At 33.8% G+C, this 15,819-nt stretch overlaps 2 protein-coding genes across 2 annotated transcripts; one reads left to right on the forward strand and one right to left on the reverse strand.

Annotated features, from left to right (window-relative positions):
- Window positions 1–1,815: 1,815 nt before the first annotated feature.
- LOC111886369 (uncharacterized) lies at window positions 1,816–2,774 on the reverse strand. Its single transcript, XM_023882601.3, has 2 exons — window positions 2,442–2,774; window positions 1,816–2,349 (listed from the first exon to the last, which is right to left on the reverse strand). Exons 1-2 carry the CDS (start codon window positions 2,772–2,774, stop codon window positions 1,816–1,818), a joined length of 867 nt encoding a protein of 288 aa, XP_023738369.2.
- A 5,780-nt stretch (window positions 2,775–8,554) lies between these two features.
- LOC111886576 (protein LUTEIN DEFICIENT 5, chloroplastic) lies at window positions 8,555–15,615 on the forward strand. Its single transcript, XM_023882827.3, has 16 exons — window positions 8,555–8,795; window positions 8,954–9,122; window positions 9,589–9,805; window positions 10,221–10,292; window positions 10,400–10,510; window positions 10,823–11,014; window positions 11,693–11,854; window positions 11,953–12,048; window positions 12,146–12,247; window positions 12,333–12,365; window positions 12,478–12,558; window positions 12,638–12,720; window positions 12,811–12,942; window positions 13,074–13,134; window positions 14,992–15,057; window positions 15,167–15,615. The coding sequence occupies exons 1-16, from the start codon at window positions 8,687–8,689 to the stop codon at window positions 15,326–15,328; spliced, it is 1,848 nt and encodes a 615-aa protein (XP_023738595.1). The 5' UTR covers window positions 8,555–8,686; the 3' UTR covers window positions 15,329–15,615.
- The last annotated feature ends 204 nt before the right edge of the window (window positions 15,616–15,819 follow it).

Raw genomic sequence — 15,819 nt, forward strand, 5'->3', positions numbered from 1 at the left:
CTGGAAGTAATGGTAGCCCCTTGTGTTGCCGAGTAGCAAGAAATTAATATTGCACAAGTTCAGTCCATATGAATTTGGAAGTGTCACTAACCTAGTCTTGTGATTATGTTTTTGACAAAATTCACATGGAAAAGAACACACACACACCATAAAATCTAAGTGTCATAAGGTTTCTCTTCGATTCATGAAAATGATGGTGAGGAAACACTTCCACTAATAAGATTTTAAGTAGATAGCGATTGTGATATTTGCATTCTCATTTAGTCAGTGGAGCGTGTGTGGTTAACCGACACACTAACTAGTGAGAATTGCAAAAGGTCTAGACAAATATATGACCTATCTAAGGAAAGGTGTATGTTTTTTGATAAAGTCTTATCAAAGCAATCTAGTATCAGAAATATGAACTTTGGTAAGAAAGTCAATAAAGTATTGATTTCTAGAAGTCCAGTTGATTTCTGAGTACATGTCAAAGCTAGTGAGAGCATAAAGTGTTATGTTGGTAATCATTATGCTAGTGGGAGCATGGTGATTATGTTAAGTATTGCAAGTTAGCAGTGTTAATGATAGAAAACAAAAGTTTCAATTTGCCTTGAAAAAGTTGTTTTGCTATAATTAAGGGAGAGGATTTTATACTTCACTCCAATTATACAAGCTTAGATTGATATTTTAATCTACTTTAGTCAAGAATATATATGAATGTTATGCTGGAATGGTTCAACATAAGGAAATTATATATATGTTAGCTTAGATTGAGTTTTATCAACTTGGATATATATGAATGTTATGCTGGAATTGTTCAACATAAGGAATTTCTATATATGTTGCGTTCTCAAAATTCGATTATGATTACGACATCCCTCTTCATAGTTCGAATTATGAAAACATGGCAAATAAAAAAATTTATAGCATAAATCATGTCCCATATGCTTTGGGTATAAGTCTGATTACATGTGCTATAATATTCATCCATTCTAAATTTTCCAAATGCCTAGGGCATTAAGATGGAAAAAGGAATAGAATTGGAAATGACTAAAATGATTAACCAAAATTGTCGAGGACAATCTGAGGTTTACCAAAGATTGGTTGCTCATGGACAATTAGAAGTATATAGTAAGGACCATATTGACATATTTTGAAAAGAGGCAACTCTTGTTCAGAAGTGATGGTCAAAATGGTAATATGGAATTGTCTCCATAGGTGGAAGTTATTCTTTGAATCTATGTAAGATTAAAGAACTTAGGGTGCGTTTGGTACAGAGAAATGGAATTGTTGCAGAGAATGGAAATGCAGAGAAAGAGAATTAAGCTGGAGAAAGAGAATTGACTCCCCTGTTTGGTAGAACTGAGAATTCACTAGAGAAATATTTTTGAGAATCATTTCTCTTGTTTGGTTGTATTAATCAGTAAAATGAAAATGAGTTTTTTTTACCTTGTTTATTCATTTTCAAACAACATTCTTTTATAAAAATGCATTATGATGTATATCTTAATTAATCAAAATATACATCTTTTATGTATTTTATTTTTTTTATTTTAATATTAATTGTTACTAAGTAATTCATTTTCTAATTATTTAATATTATTTTTTATATATCTTGTATTGGAAAACATATTTCTAATATGAAAGAATAACATACAAATAGATTTTAAAGAAATATGACAATCATACTATTCAAAAACTATATCCAATGTAGCATATGCAAAAAATATAATTCAATATTCCGAACAACTAAAAAAACATAACTATGTCTAATACAGAATGTGCAAAGAGTCAACTTCAATATTCGTAAAAAAAACATAACTTAAAATAACCTAATCATGATATTGAGCCATCCCCAATCATTTCCATATAACAAATCTTTTCTTCTTCTGCCATCTTAAAAAATGCCCGGGCATGAAATTGATCTTTGCTAAACATGTCAATCGCCTTAATTCGTTGTTTGACATTGATATTTGGCATGTGTTGTATATCTTCGATAACTTTATCTATCATATCACATGCTTCTTTATTTTCGTGCATTCCTATATTGTATATTGTTTCATTGAGTTTTTCACCAACCTCCTTGAAAGTCTCTTTCATTTCTTTTGCAGCTTCCTTATAAGAGCTTTCGGTGTCATCTGTTGGAGGCCTTTTGCGTTTATTATTGCCACGAGCAATTTGTTGCGTCTCTTTAACAATATCTTCCAACCCTTCCACATCAACATGTGAGCTTCTTTGTGTCTCTTCAGTCACATCTTCTCCAAGATCAATAGCTCCAAGACCAGTAGCTCTGTCCTTACCGAAGATTTTACATAGATTATCGAATTGGGGAAGTGGTTTATCGCGAAAACATGCAACACCTTTATGACTCTACTAGAATGGCACAAAATTAATTGGTTACTACTCATTTACAATATGTTTTAATAACACAAAAAATACTACAAACATAATCATTATAGTACCTTTATGTACTCATCCCAAACTTCAGCATCGGCGGTAACACAACATTTATCCGTATCCCAGCCGAATCCACTCGTGTTTGTTTCGTATACCATGTCGTGCACGATGTTGAAATGGTTTTTCCATGTCTTCATACTCGATTTAATATGAGGCTCTGCTTTCAAACCCGAGTTAGGAAGACTTACATCTAGTAGTTGTTGCACTGCCTTTAAATAACTGGGTTTGAATCCGTTATCGGCACCACCATACTTTCCGGATACATGTAACTCCAACAACGCTTCAATTAACTTTGCATCTTCTTCAGTAGTCCATGTGTGTTTGTTTCGTCCAGCCATGCATACAAAACTTTTTACAACCCTAACATTAAACATAATATTATCATACCACAATGAATACAAAATATAATAAAACAATCATAACATCCCCTGTTTGGGGCTGTATAACTCAACAAAAACATAACCAATTAAGATGTTGTTTGATGCTACAACATAGACAAGACAGAGGAATGCAATTTGGAAAAAAAATCGCATCATTCCGATCAGGTATGAAGCTTTTATGATGGTTCAAAGTTTGACAAAATTTATAAAAACTGCAGAATTATTATGCAACAATCATAACAGCCCCTGTTTGGGGCTGTATAACTCAACCAAAACATTACCAATTAAGATGTTGTTTGATACTAAAACGTAGACAAGACAGAGGAGTGCAATTTGGAAAAAAAAATCGCATCATTCTGATCAGGTATGAAGCTTTTATGAGGGTTCAAAGTTTGTCAAAATTTATAAAAGTGCAGAATTATTAGGTAACAATCATAACAGCCCATGTTTGGGGCTGTATAACTCAACTAAAACATAACCAATTAAGCTGTTTTTTGATACTAAAACGTAGACAAGACAGAGGAATGCAATCTGGAAAAAAATCGCATCATTCCGATTAGGAATGAATCTTTTATGAGGGTTCAAAGTTTGTCAAAATTTATAAAAAGTGCAGAATTATTATGCAACAATCATAACAGCCCCTGTTTGGGGCTGTATAACTCAACCAAAACATAACCAATTAAACTGTTGTTTGATACTAAAACGTAGACAAGACAGAGGAGTGCAATCTGGAAAAAAAAATCGCATCAATCCGATCTGGTATGAAGCTTTTATGATGGTTCAAATTGGAGAAAAAAATCAAAAAAAAATTGAAATTGTAAAAAAAAATTGCTTTTAATCATTCAACTCAATCATAAACAATGAACAAATAGCAATTGATCAACATTGAACACTTATCTACATGATTTAACCACCAAGATCGATTTCAACATAAGAAGATTCAAACATGTAAAAAGAAACAACTCCTAGCAAGATTAACATATTCTTGAATTGGAGTTCAAAATCAAAATTCATAGCAAATTAACACAGAATCAACCAACAAGTAGAATAAGAAAGAAACATGAACTCATACCTTCAACTAGAAGAGGATCGATGATGCCAAAATCGACCAAGAAAAGTGAAGTCGTGACTTGGAAGTTTCAAAAACAGAGAGGAGCAAGGAATATGTAGGGCAAACGGGAATTCTTATGATCACTTACGTGGGCCGATTCCATGATATCCAGTAGCGATCGTTGAAAAAATTCAGAAATTGCATGGACCGGGGATCGAATGGGGGACACGATGAATTCTCTGCTTTTTTTTTTTTGATTCTCTACCCACGCACGATATGAGTAACGATCCTATTTCTCCCCTTTTCTCTTTTAAAAATAGAGAATTATTTGGATGGAAAAGGAATTGATTTATTTCTTAATTCCTTATTTTTTTATTAACCAAACATGGGAAAAGGAATTAATTCCTTTTCTCTACTTTTATTTCCCTGTACCAAACACCCCCTTAATGCTAAGAAGGATGTTCAAAGGAATGTACTTTGAATTTGAGACCTCATTTCCATGGAATTGTTTTCCATTGGAATACCTTTTAATGTCTATTGCCAAGTATTTGTGACTTCTGTGCATAGTCATTACAAGGGGATCATTGCATATAAGTCTAGAATCTAACAGATTACAGTAAATGGCAAGAGTTTGGTATTCTTGCATTTACAACAAGGATTGGAATTGTGAAATGAGCATCATTGGAATATTGTCAATTGATCTATTTCACAAAGAGAGGACCATATGTAAACATAGTATGCATACTTGGAGTATGGCATAACTGTTGTTTGGAAAAACATAGTGTGCATGCTTGGAGCATGGCATGACTATTGTTTTAATTCAAGTATTAAGTTGATAAATCGAAACATAAATGAGAGAATAAGGCACTTATGATTATTAATATATTATAAGTTCTAATATATTAATAATAGTATTATTTAATTAGTATTGATCAAGTATTAATCTATTATTAATTTGGTGATCAAAGTGAGACTAATTAAATATATAGGGTTGATTATGACAATCATCAATTCTTTTATGGTAGATTAATGATCCATGGTTTTTGGGTTATGGATGTAACCATTTGGAGTTCCATGGATAGTCCATGGGAGTTACAAACCCATGGGTCATGAGAAATGAAGATTCATGACAATTATGGGTCTTCTTAATGAAACCCTAATTGTGACACCACTATAAAAGGAACCCTTTGGCTAGCAAAATCGGGACCTAGAGTTACTAGAGAGGGCATAACCGATTTTTGAGTGTAAGAAGTATTCTCTCAAGTTATTCCAAGTTTTGTGGTGTTGTGTGAAGCATTTGAGGCACAACATTTGGGGTGCTAAGCTCACAAAGTCTTGAAGGAATCCAAGCAACAACAAGGTATGTATTTCTACTAGTCTTTATATTTTATTTATTCCCCATGCCATGCTAGTTAGGAAATAACCTTGAAAAAGAAATTTGTATGTATATAGAGAAAACATAGATTTAAGGTTATTAGGGTTGCATGTACACTTAGGAAGTGTTAGAATGCTCAAAACCCATCATAAAGTTGAAACCTTTAAGCCTTTGCATGGCTGTAAAGGTCACTTTGTGCTCAAAACACCTTTCCTCTTTCCATAATGAGACTATAACTCATGCATGACACAAGATCCACGTCCAAGACTAGATTTTTATGACTCCTCAACACATTATACACTAGAAAAGGTCAGATCTAAGCTTATGGAGACTCTTTGCACATAAAGTCTCCAAATTTGAACCAAAAACCCTAAAAATGGTCCAAAAAGCAAAACTTATGAAGAACAAGGAAAGCTTTGAGCTTTTTACCTCAGAAAGGATCTCCAACCACTATAGAACTCAGATCTACACTTGTTCTTCAACTTCTAGCTCCAACAATGACTCCTTCTTCTCCTTCTTCACCTTGAAAAGATAACTTCAAGCTTAAAAACACACACACAAGCTAAAGCACGAATCTCAACTCTCCAAGGACTCACTCAAGGGGAGATGGTGGCTAGGGCAAAGGACTACATGATCCTTTTATAGTGCAAAAGCCAGGAATTAGGGTTTTGCATCTGGGCTGGTTATGCCCGACGTAACCTTGGGTACGCCTAGCGTACCTGGATGAACCCGCGTACAAATTAAGCGCGCGAGTACGCGCGGCGTACACCCTAGTACGACCAGCGTACTCACCAATCCACCTTTCAACTTTAAGGGACTAATTTGCCAACTCTCCAAAATAGAAGGGTCATAAAGCTAACCTGGATTTCGGGCTGTTACAAATACATTCACTACACTAGTACATACATTACATATACAAGTATACTATAACATAAATGTGAACCACTATTTCGGGGCATGTCTTCACTGCCATGGCCCGATTTGTAGCCAGAATCTCCTAGAGGGGGAGCGTGAGTTTGCGTATAGATCTATACTGGATTGACTATCCTACACCTTGTTGCTAGCTACAGTAGGACCTGCAGGTCTTCGGGGTGCCAAATGTCATTACTTCCGACGTCTTTCATCGTCGTGTTCATAGTCGATAATATGGTACAATTAATCACATAATACCTTGATATAAATCCGGTTTAAGGTAGTTAGTACAACAGTAGTTACTATAATACAACACTACAGTACTATATTAATTTCCCCTTTTTGCATTCGCTTTGTGATCATTTCACATAAACAATAATGTATAAACTATATTCTGATAATGATAGTTACACTTGGGAAAAATTATACACTTTTATAAGAAACAAACATACAAAACAGACGTTCCTGGGTAGAAGGCTACTTTTAGTAGAAAATATAGGATTTTCTAGGAGTTACAAACATTTACAAACCTTTACAAACATTTATAAGCATTCACATACTTTTACTACAAACGTTTACAAACTCGTACTTCAAACATAGTTAAAAACATTTTGATGCAAACAATGACACTAAAATACTTATGAACTCACCAGCTTTAAAGTTGATAAACTCTTTCAAAATAACTTGTATTCTCAGGTCATCATTAGACATGTACCGATGCCAACTTTTGAGAAGATGGAGCGCATTCAAGACCCATCTTATATTTTTATTTATATTTTTGGTGTCATATAAACTATACCGAACACACTTGTATTAAATTATATTATTAATGCAATGGATGATGTTGTTTGCTTGTTTACTATTATGTTGTGTTGTGATACTGTACATGACGTCCTCCACCCCCGAACGTTTCCGCCGTTCCGGTTTTGGGGTGTGACAAAAAGTTTCATCATAATCAAGTCCTTGAGTCCGAGTGAATCCTTTTGCAACAAATCTTGCTTTAAATATGTATAAATTCCCATCCATGCCAGTCTTCTTCTTGAAGACTCACTTACTCTCAACAGTCTTACAATGGGTAGGAAGCTAAACCAAATCCTAAACTTGGTTTTCTCCTATGGATTGCATCTCTGTGTTCATGACTTCAAGCCATTTTCTAGATTCAAGATCTGTCATTGCATTTCAATAGTTGATAGGCTCATCAACATTCATCATCATGAAGCACTCATCAATGAGAAATCCATATCTCTCAGGTTCCTGATGAGTCCTACTGGATTTGCGAACACCTTGTGTTTAATCAGGTTTGAAGAACAATTATTTCTTCATCTTCAACAATCTCTTGTTTAGTACTAGTGCCAACTTGAGTTGCATCGGCTTGAGGTTCTTAATCTTCTTCAAGTTTCGTGCACTTCACACTTGCTTCATCTATTAGAAATTTGTTTTCTAAGAATTCAGCTTTTCGTGAAATAAAGATCTTATTCTCAGTAGGGATGTAGAAGTAATAACCTAAACAACCTTTAGGGTATCTACAAATAGGCATTTTGGTAGACTTAGGTTCGAGTTTACTTGAAGTTTCCTGTCTAACGTAAACTTCACAACCCCAAACCTTCAAGTAAGATAAATATGGAGCTTTTCCACATCAAATCTCAAATGGTGTCATGTCTACCTTTTTAGTTGGTGCCATATTTAAAATACGAGAGGCGACGTGTAAGATATAACTCCAAAATGATAAAGAGAGAGTACTTCTGCTTATCATAGATAAAACCATATCAAGTAAGGTCCGATTTTTCTTCTTGGACACACATATAAGTTGTGGTGTTCTGGATGGAGTAAGTTGTGAGATAATCCCATGACTTTTCCTCGCAAGAGTTTTTGAAGGGTTGTTATCAAACACCTTGCTTGGGCCGAGTCAACCCAAAAGTCTGATAGAATCTAGCCATCAAGAAATCAAACATGGCCTTAGTTGAAGTTTTTTAAAGGCTTGAAAGGGTGAAACTTATATAGACAATTAATTATTTTGAATATTGGCATATGTAATTGCATCATGCTTAGCTATGGTTGTTGATATCGATTCTTATCCTATTTGTGGATTTAATGTACGAAATTTTTTGTGTTGGAATTTTTTTCGAAAAACTTAAAGATATTATTGTAAATACTCTATTTTCAATTATTTAAAAGATCTAAAAAGTGAGCTATCGTATAATTCGATGTACTTGACAAAAAAAAGACCGAAATACAAGTTTTTTCCATATTAAAATTACAAAACAATGCCTTTACAAGTAAATCCAATTCGGTCTTTTACCCATTTTAAAATTTTAGAATTTTAAAACTTTAAATTATGAACTTCCATCAGAAATTACAATGGCCGCCATGCCCAACCACGTTCGTTGGAGGGTATCACATATCTCCCAAAGTTAAAGATTCCACTGCTGTCTGTTTGTTACTTGCGGTTTACAAACTCTGATACACACAATGTTATAAAACAAAATAGTACTATACACATTTCTTGTATCGTGTCTCTCTCTCTTTCTCACCATGGCTGCCAGTTTAACAACCCTTCAATTTCCCTCCCCATATCTCAAAAATCACCACTCTCATACCAACAAATTCAAGCTCAAATCTCCAGCGATTCCCAAATCATATGGTGGGTTTTCTCTCAGTTTGATTGTTATTGTTATTTGTCGCAAAGGGGGATTTGATTGTGGAACATGGGTTTTATTTTGTTCTATCGAAGTTGGCTTCGTTTGATTAGGATCCGAAGATTGCTTTTTGACATGGGATTTTGTATGAATTTTTCCGCAGGAAGCTCACGAAGCTGTGGGATTAAATGCTCGTATTCAAATGGGAGAAAACCCGATTCGAGTAAGGAAGAAAAGAGTGGCAAGAGCTTGGAGGCCCTACGAGAAGAGAAACGGCGAGCTGAGTTATCGGCTCGGATTGCTTCGGGCGAATTCACAGTTGAAAAGCCCAGGTATGTTAATGTTCAAAATCAAACAATTTCACCTCGATGATATCGGAAAATGTTTCTTGATTAGTTCAATGTTGTTTCGTCTGTTAAAGAACAAATTAGGGGTGTTTGGATGTGCGATTTTGAAGCTTGAATGTGATTATGTGATTCCGAATATCATCTGAATTAGATTAAGAAGAAATAGAAAAAGAAAAAGCATTTGGAAGATTGAGAGTTGGACTTTTGAGTCAAATCATTTACTTACCGAAAGTCAAAATTGGCATGAATTGTTGAAGCTTTTAGTAAATTAAAGAGTACATTGCATTGAAGATTAAGAACATTACATAAAACAAAACAATCTTGGTGTTACATTTATCACAAATGTATATGTTTTGAATTTGTGTTGTAATCAGTTTGACCCTGGAAGTCAAACTATCGCTACAGATGAATGTATGTTAATATTGATTCTTGTTGTTTCATGGGAGAGCAGTTTTGGATCATTATTGGTGAACAGTTTGACAAAATTGGGGTTGCCTTCAGAGTTGATTGAATCTTTATCTCAATTCATAGATTTGGGTGGAAACTATCCAAAGATTCCAGAGGCAAAAGGAGCAATTAGTGCCATTCGAAGTGAAGCTTTTTTCATCCCTTTATATGAGCTTTTTCTTACATATGGTGGAATCTTTAGGTTGACATTTGGTCCCAAGGTTTGACCCTTTCCATTATCATACTTCTTTTATCTTACAAAAAGACCACGTTGGTTTGTTACTCGAGACACTGGACAAACTTTCTAGGACTATTTTCTATGATGAGGATAAGAAGGGCATTTAAGTCATTTTGCATTATGGAAAATCGAGAGTGAACCAATGGCACACCTTGTGGCTTGTTTCAACTTTTTGGGTAGGACAAAAAAGTACAGTTTTGTCCCATTCACAGTGTGGTCTGGGCCCCACATTTTTGGATGTGACAAAAAAGTACAAGTTTTGTTCCCCTTTTTTAGGTGGGCCAAAAAGTACAATTTTTTTTCCAGTTCAGTGCACACCAAACACAGTATTGTTCTATACTGTCCTATGATGTCTAAAAGATATGTGAATGTTGATTAAATTGCCCTTTATTTTGCAGTCTTTTGTGATAGTATCCGATCCAAACATTGCAAAACGCATATTGAAAGACAATTCAAAGGCATATTCAAAAGTAAGTGTCTATGTTTAAGCCACTATATCTTCTTAATAAACAAAGAAAAAATGAATTTTATATAATATTAACTTATTTAAACTTGATTATTGATAATTGATGTTTAGGGTATATTAGCCGAAATCCTAGAATTTGTAATGGGAACAGGATTAATTCCAGCTGATGGAGAAATTTGGCGAGTTAGAAGAAGAGTTATAGTTCCAGCATTACATCTAAAGGTATCATTGTCACATATTTCATTATTATTATTTAGGATTAAATACAAAAAAAATAGTAGTGTATTTGACTATTTTCATTGGTTTGTTTATTATAGCATTGTACTTTCAATTCTTCCTATTACATCATTGTACTTTGAAAGTACAATGTTGTAAAATTTTACAAGTTTGATCCCTCAACAATGAAATGTAACCCAAGTTGACCCCTTTTTGTATGAATAGTCGAAATTGGACCTATAATATTGATATCTACAATTTTGTTTTTTAAAGTAATCAATTATATTGACTTCAACTTTAAATGACTTTCAAGTGTAGTATGTAGCAGCAATGATTGGCTTGTTTGGAGAAGCTACTAATCGCCTTTGCAAAAAACTTGATGATGCTGCATACAATGGAGAGGATGTGGAGATGGAATCACTTTTTTCACGTTTGACTTTAGACATTATTGGGAAAGCAGTATTTAATTATGATTTTGATTCGTTGACAAAAGATAATGGAATCGTAGAGGTAAGTTAAATTTTCACTTTGATAGATGTGTGTTATAAAACTCCCTCAATGTCCCTTTTGTTTCCATTACATGACATGACATGACAATATTGTGTTTTGTATATCATGACATGATATAATGTGACATGACAATACTGTGTTTTGCATGTATTAAACTGGCGTAGACCCATGTCATTGAGATAAATAATTACTTCTTGGCATGTTTGACATGATATGACATGACAATACTGTGTTTGACATGTATTGGATTGATGTCAATGAGACAAATAATTGATTCTTTGCACACTTGACATGACATGATATAATATGACAGTATTGAACTGGCTTAGACCCATATCAATGAGACAAATAATTACTTCGTGGAATGTTTGACATGATATGACATGGCATGGCATGTTTGACATGATATGACATGACATGATAATACTGTATTTGACATGTATTGATCTGAGACATAAACTGATATCAATGAGACAAATAATTAATTCTTGGCGTACCAAAAAAGGTGGTACAGAGACTCGCTGTTGATCTTTCACGTGTGAAAAGACATGAACGCCCTTCTCGTCTTCATAATTGAAAATAGCCCTAGAAAGCTTTATCGAGTCCTATTAGTGTAACAAATGCAACCTAAGTTATGATTTTTTCTTTTTTTTTTTGCTAATGTGACATGATTGTCAGGCAGTATACACGGTTTTGCGAGAAGCAGAGGATCGAAGCATCTCACCAATTCCAACATGGGAAATTCCAATATGGAAAGATATCTCACCAAGGCAAAAGAAAGTCAATGAAGCCCTTAAGTTAATCAACACAACCCTCGATGATCTAATTGCAATATGCAAGGTGAAGAAAGAAAACCATTCATCTTGATTCTATTTCATATTCACAATTACATTTCTACCCTTCCATCTTAACCTCACACCACATACACACACAAACAGAGAATGGTTGATGAAGAAGATGTAGACTTCAATGAGGAATACATGAACGAAAGTGATCCAAGTATTCTCCATTTTCTATTGGCAGGAGGAGACGATGTATGAGTTTTTTTACTTTTTATTTCTATAAATTATTTAATTTGTTACAACTTTGATAATATTATTTCAACTTATATATAAATTTTTTTATCTTTAGGTGTCAAGCAAGCAACTTAGGGATGATTTGATGACAATGCTTATTGCAGGACATGAGACAACTGCTGCAGTATTAACATGGACTTTTTATCTTCTTTCAAAGGTACCTTAAATTTAATACTAAAATTAAAAAAAAATTAAAACTTTATGATAAAGTTATATTTATTAGTGCTTCAATTATGTTGTAGGAACCTAGTGTCATGTCGAAGCTTCAAAACGAGGTTAGTTCCACACACACACACACATACACACACACAATACAATTAGACTTATGGATTTAATTTAATGATTTGCAAAATTAATTTTGTTTTTTCAAAATGATATCGTTGTTAGGTTGATGCGGTTTTAGGCGATAGATTTCCAACCATTGAAGACATGAAGAAACTTAAATATACAACTCGAGTGATCAATGAGGTAAGAAAATAAAATAATAAAAAAAACATCTTTATATTTACGTTTATACCCTTACACATTCAATTTGTATGTTTTGTAGTCGTTGAGGCTCTACCCTCAACCACCTGTTTTGATACGTCGTTCCCTTGAAGATGATGTTCTTGATAAGTATCCGATTAAAAGGTTGAAATCATATAACTTTTTGGGTATTAAATTATATTACTTAATTTGGGTTTAGAAATTATTAAAAAAAAATTATTTGTTAATTGATAGGGGTGAAGACTTCTTTATTTCAGTTTGGAATCTCCATCGATCTCCTACACATTGGGAAGATGCAGATAAATTTAACCCTGAAAGATGGCCTTTAGATGGGCCGAATCCCAATGAGACAAATCAAAACTTTAGGTATTTTAAAAGTCGTCATAAATGGTTAATTTTTTTTTTTTTTAAATTTTGTTATGATATAATATAAAGTGTTCACGTGAAGTAAAATGATATGATTGGGTAAAATTATTAAGCGGTGATATTTTTTTTAGTTACTTGCCATTTGGTGGTGGACCAAGGAAATGTGTTGGTGACATGTTTGCTTCATTTGAGGTAATTATTTAAATATAGATGTCTCAAAAATGAAAGTAAAAATTGGAAATAAAAAATCATAATTTTTATAAAAAGAGTAAATTACATGAGTGGTCCCTATGGTTTGGGGTAATTTGCACGTTTGGTCCCTAACTTATTTTTTTAACTCGGAAGGTCCTTATAGTTTGTTTTTGTTTCGCGCTTGGTCTTTGTTTTATCTAAAAATACTATTTTGTCTTTTATTTTTTAATTTATTTAAAAATCAAGGGCAAAATAGTCTTTTTAGGTAAGATAGGGACCAAACGCGCAACAAAAACAAACTATAGGGACCTTCCGAGATAAAAAATAAGTTAGGGACCAAACGTGCAAATTACCCTAAACCATAGGGACCATTCATGTAATTTAATCTTTTTATAAAAAGGCTCAAATATAAAAAAATAAAAAAATAAAAAAAAAAAACGAATTCTATTTTCTTAATTAAATAAAAGGGTAAATTACACCCATCATCCCTCGTGCATATGTCAGAAAGCGTGTTCAGTCCCTATTTTCAAAAATTAACTCGGACCATCCCTCGTTTGCTTAAAACTTGCATGCTTCGTCCCTCTGGACATAAAAAGACCATTTTGCCCTTATTTATTTCTTTTTTATATGTTTATTAATTATAAATTATTAATCTATTAAAAATATTTAATTAAATATAAACATCATCTCCATTATTGATTAAATGTCAAAATTATTCCCGGTTCTTTCTCAACTTCAGCTACCACCACTTATCATCACCTATGACTACCGTCAACCACCACTTATCACCACCAGAAACCACCACTTTTCACTACTATTTCTCTCCCACCACCTGTTTTGGAAGATGTGTCTTATGTCCGATCACCCCCTAAATTTAATAAACAAGAACATGAAATCAAAGCTAACTAAACCCTAAACCTGAAGATCAAACTATAAACCTGTAAATAGAAACTCACGAGTTGTAGTATAAGAAAGAGGATTCAAAATCAAATGCATTGGCGGTCACCCCAAACCCCGCTGCTATCGAAGAACCTCAGATCGATGATGCTAACCACCAAAAAACGTGAAGAATCGGACCTCCGGCAACCACCCCATCATCATGCACACTTTATTTCTTATGTTACTGAACCCCAAACAGAAGGTGGAGCTCGATCAGAAACCCTAGGTGGCGGATCAAAACCCTAGGCGGCGGCAACGTCTCCATCACTATGTAGAACCCGTCGAAAACAGAGAGCAGACCGCCGGGAGTCTTGGTCCATACGGAGAGGAGATCACCAGAGTCATTATGATGAGTCTATTTCATCTAAACAAGACATCGAACAAGCAACAATTACAACAAAATAAAAAACCCCTAACCTTCTTCCGTTAAAGAAGCAGATCGAAGATTAGAATCCGAGAAGAGTTATCGATATGAAATTGATATCCTCGTTTCTGGGGCTGACGGAATTGGCTGGAGATGGTGATAAATGGAGAGAAAGGTTCACCGGAGGTGGAGACGATGGTGGTGGCCGACGATTTGTGTCTGCACTTTCCCTCTCATCGTATATGTGTGTTTATTTATGATTAAAAGTGTGGGGAAAGTGAAAGGGCTTTATTATTATTTTTTTTTAATCTAATAATAATAAGGGTAAAAATAAATTAATTATAAAATAAAAACACAAGGGTATTATCGTCATTTCAATTCTGGAACGGACTAAGTTCGCAATAAAATCATCTTTGAGGGATGAAGCGTGCAAGTTGAAATCAAACGAGGGACGATCCGAGTTAATTTTTGAAAATAGGGACTAAACACGCTTTCTGACATATGCACGAGGGACGATTGGTGTAATTTACCCTAAATAAAACGTATACTTGTAGGCAATAGTTGCAGTTGCGATGCTTGTCCGGAGATTTAACTTTCAAATGGCACTAGGAGCACCACCCGTAAGTTAATTTTTATAATTTTTTTTTAATTTTTATTAATTTACAAATTTTCCTTCATTTATTTTTTTTATTTCATTTGATCGTAATAATATTTTTGTTTTTTTTTTAGGTGAAAATGACGACAGGAGCAACAATTCACACAACAGAAGGTCTAAACATGACAGTAACACGAAGAATGCAGCCGCCAATTGTTCCTATGCTCGACAATCAAAAATTAGAAAAAATGGAATCTTCCACAAACATTCCAAAAGCTGATCCGGTAGTTAGTTAAAGTTTTAAACAAAATAAAAAAAAAATAAAAAAAATTGAAAAAAGAAAAGATATAATATGCCATGTTGGCGTTCGTTGACCACTCCCGGGATTTAAGGTGACATGAATTTGAAGTGCATATTTTAGTAGAACGGTTTTCTTGTAAATGGTGAGTGGAGATTTATATTTTTTTAGTTTATATATGTAATACGACATTTTTAACTATTCATCCGTGTATGTATATGTAAAGTATTCATTGCATACATATTGATAATGTTGTCAAAAGTAAAATTGTATGTTTATACGATATATATGCATGTGCTATGCATGGTTTTAATTAGGGAAAATTAGGGAAATAGTGAGATTTTCTAACACATTTCTTTATTCATATTTTGTGGGAGGAATTCAAGTAGATTTTCTACATATTTCTTTAGATTTGTTTTATAGTTGCTTGTTTCAAGAGCATCAAAATATGCACCCCGCTCATCCCCTTCCCTTCACTCACTCCACTTT

This window comes from Lactuca sativa, chromosome 2 (assembly GCF_002870075.4).
Source record: "Lactuca sativa cultivar Salinas chromosome 2, Lsat_Salinas_v11, whole genome shotgun sequence".
Taxonomy (NCBI): Eukaryota; Viridiplantae; Streptophyta; class Magnoliopsida; order Asterales; family Asteraceae; genus Lactuca; species Lactuca sativa.

Excerpts from the sequence above, each read along its gene's own strand:
- LOC111886369 (XM_023882601.3), bottom strand. The coding sequence starts at position 2,774 with ATGGCTGGACGAAACAAACACACATGGACTACTGAAGAAGATGCAAAG. Across the intron at positions 2,350-2,441 it reads TTTGGGATGAGTACATAAAG|AGTCATAAAGGTGTTGCATG; the intron begins GTACTATAATGA and ends CCATTCTAGTAG.
- LOC111886576 (XM_023882827.3), top strand. The coding sequence starts at position 8,687 with ATGGCTGCCAGTTTAACAACCCTTCAATTTCCCTCCCCATATCTCAAA. Across the intron at positions 11,015-11,692 it reads AAGATAATGGAATCGTAGAG|GCAGTATACACGGTTTTGCG; the intron begins GTAAGTTAAATT and ends CATGATTGTCAG. Across the intron at positions 12,559-12,637 it reads CAACTCGAGTGATCAATGAG|TCGTTGAGGCTCTACCCTCA; the intron begins GTAAGAAAATAA and ends TATGTTTTGTAG.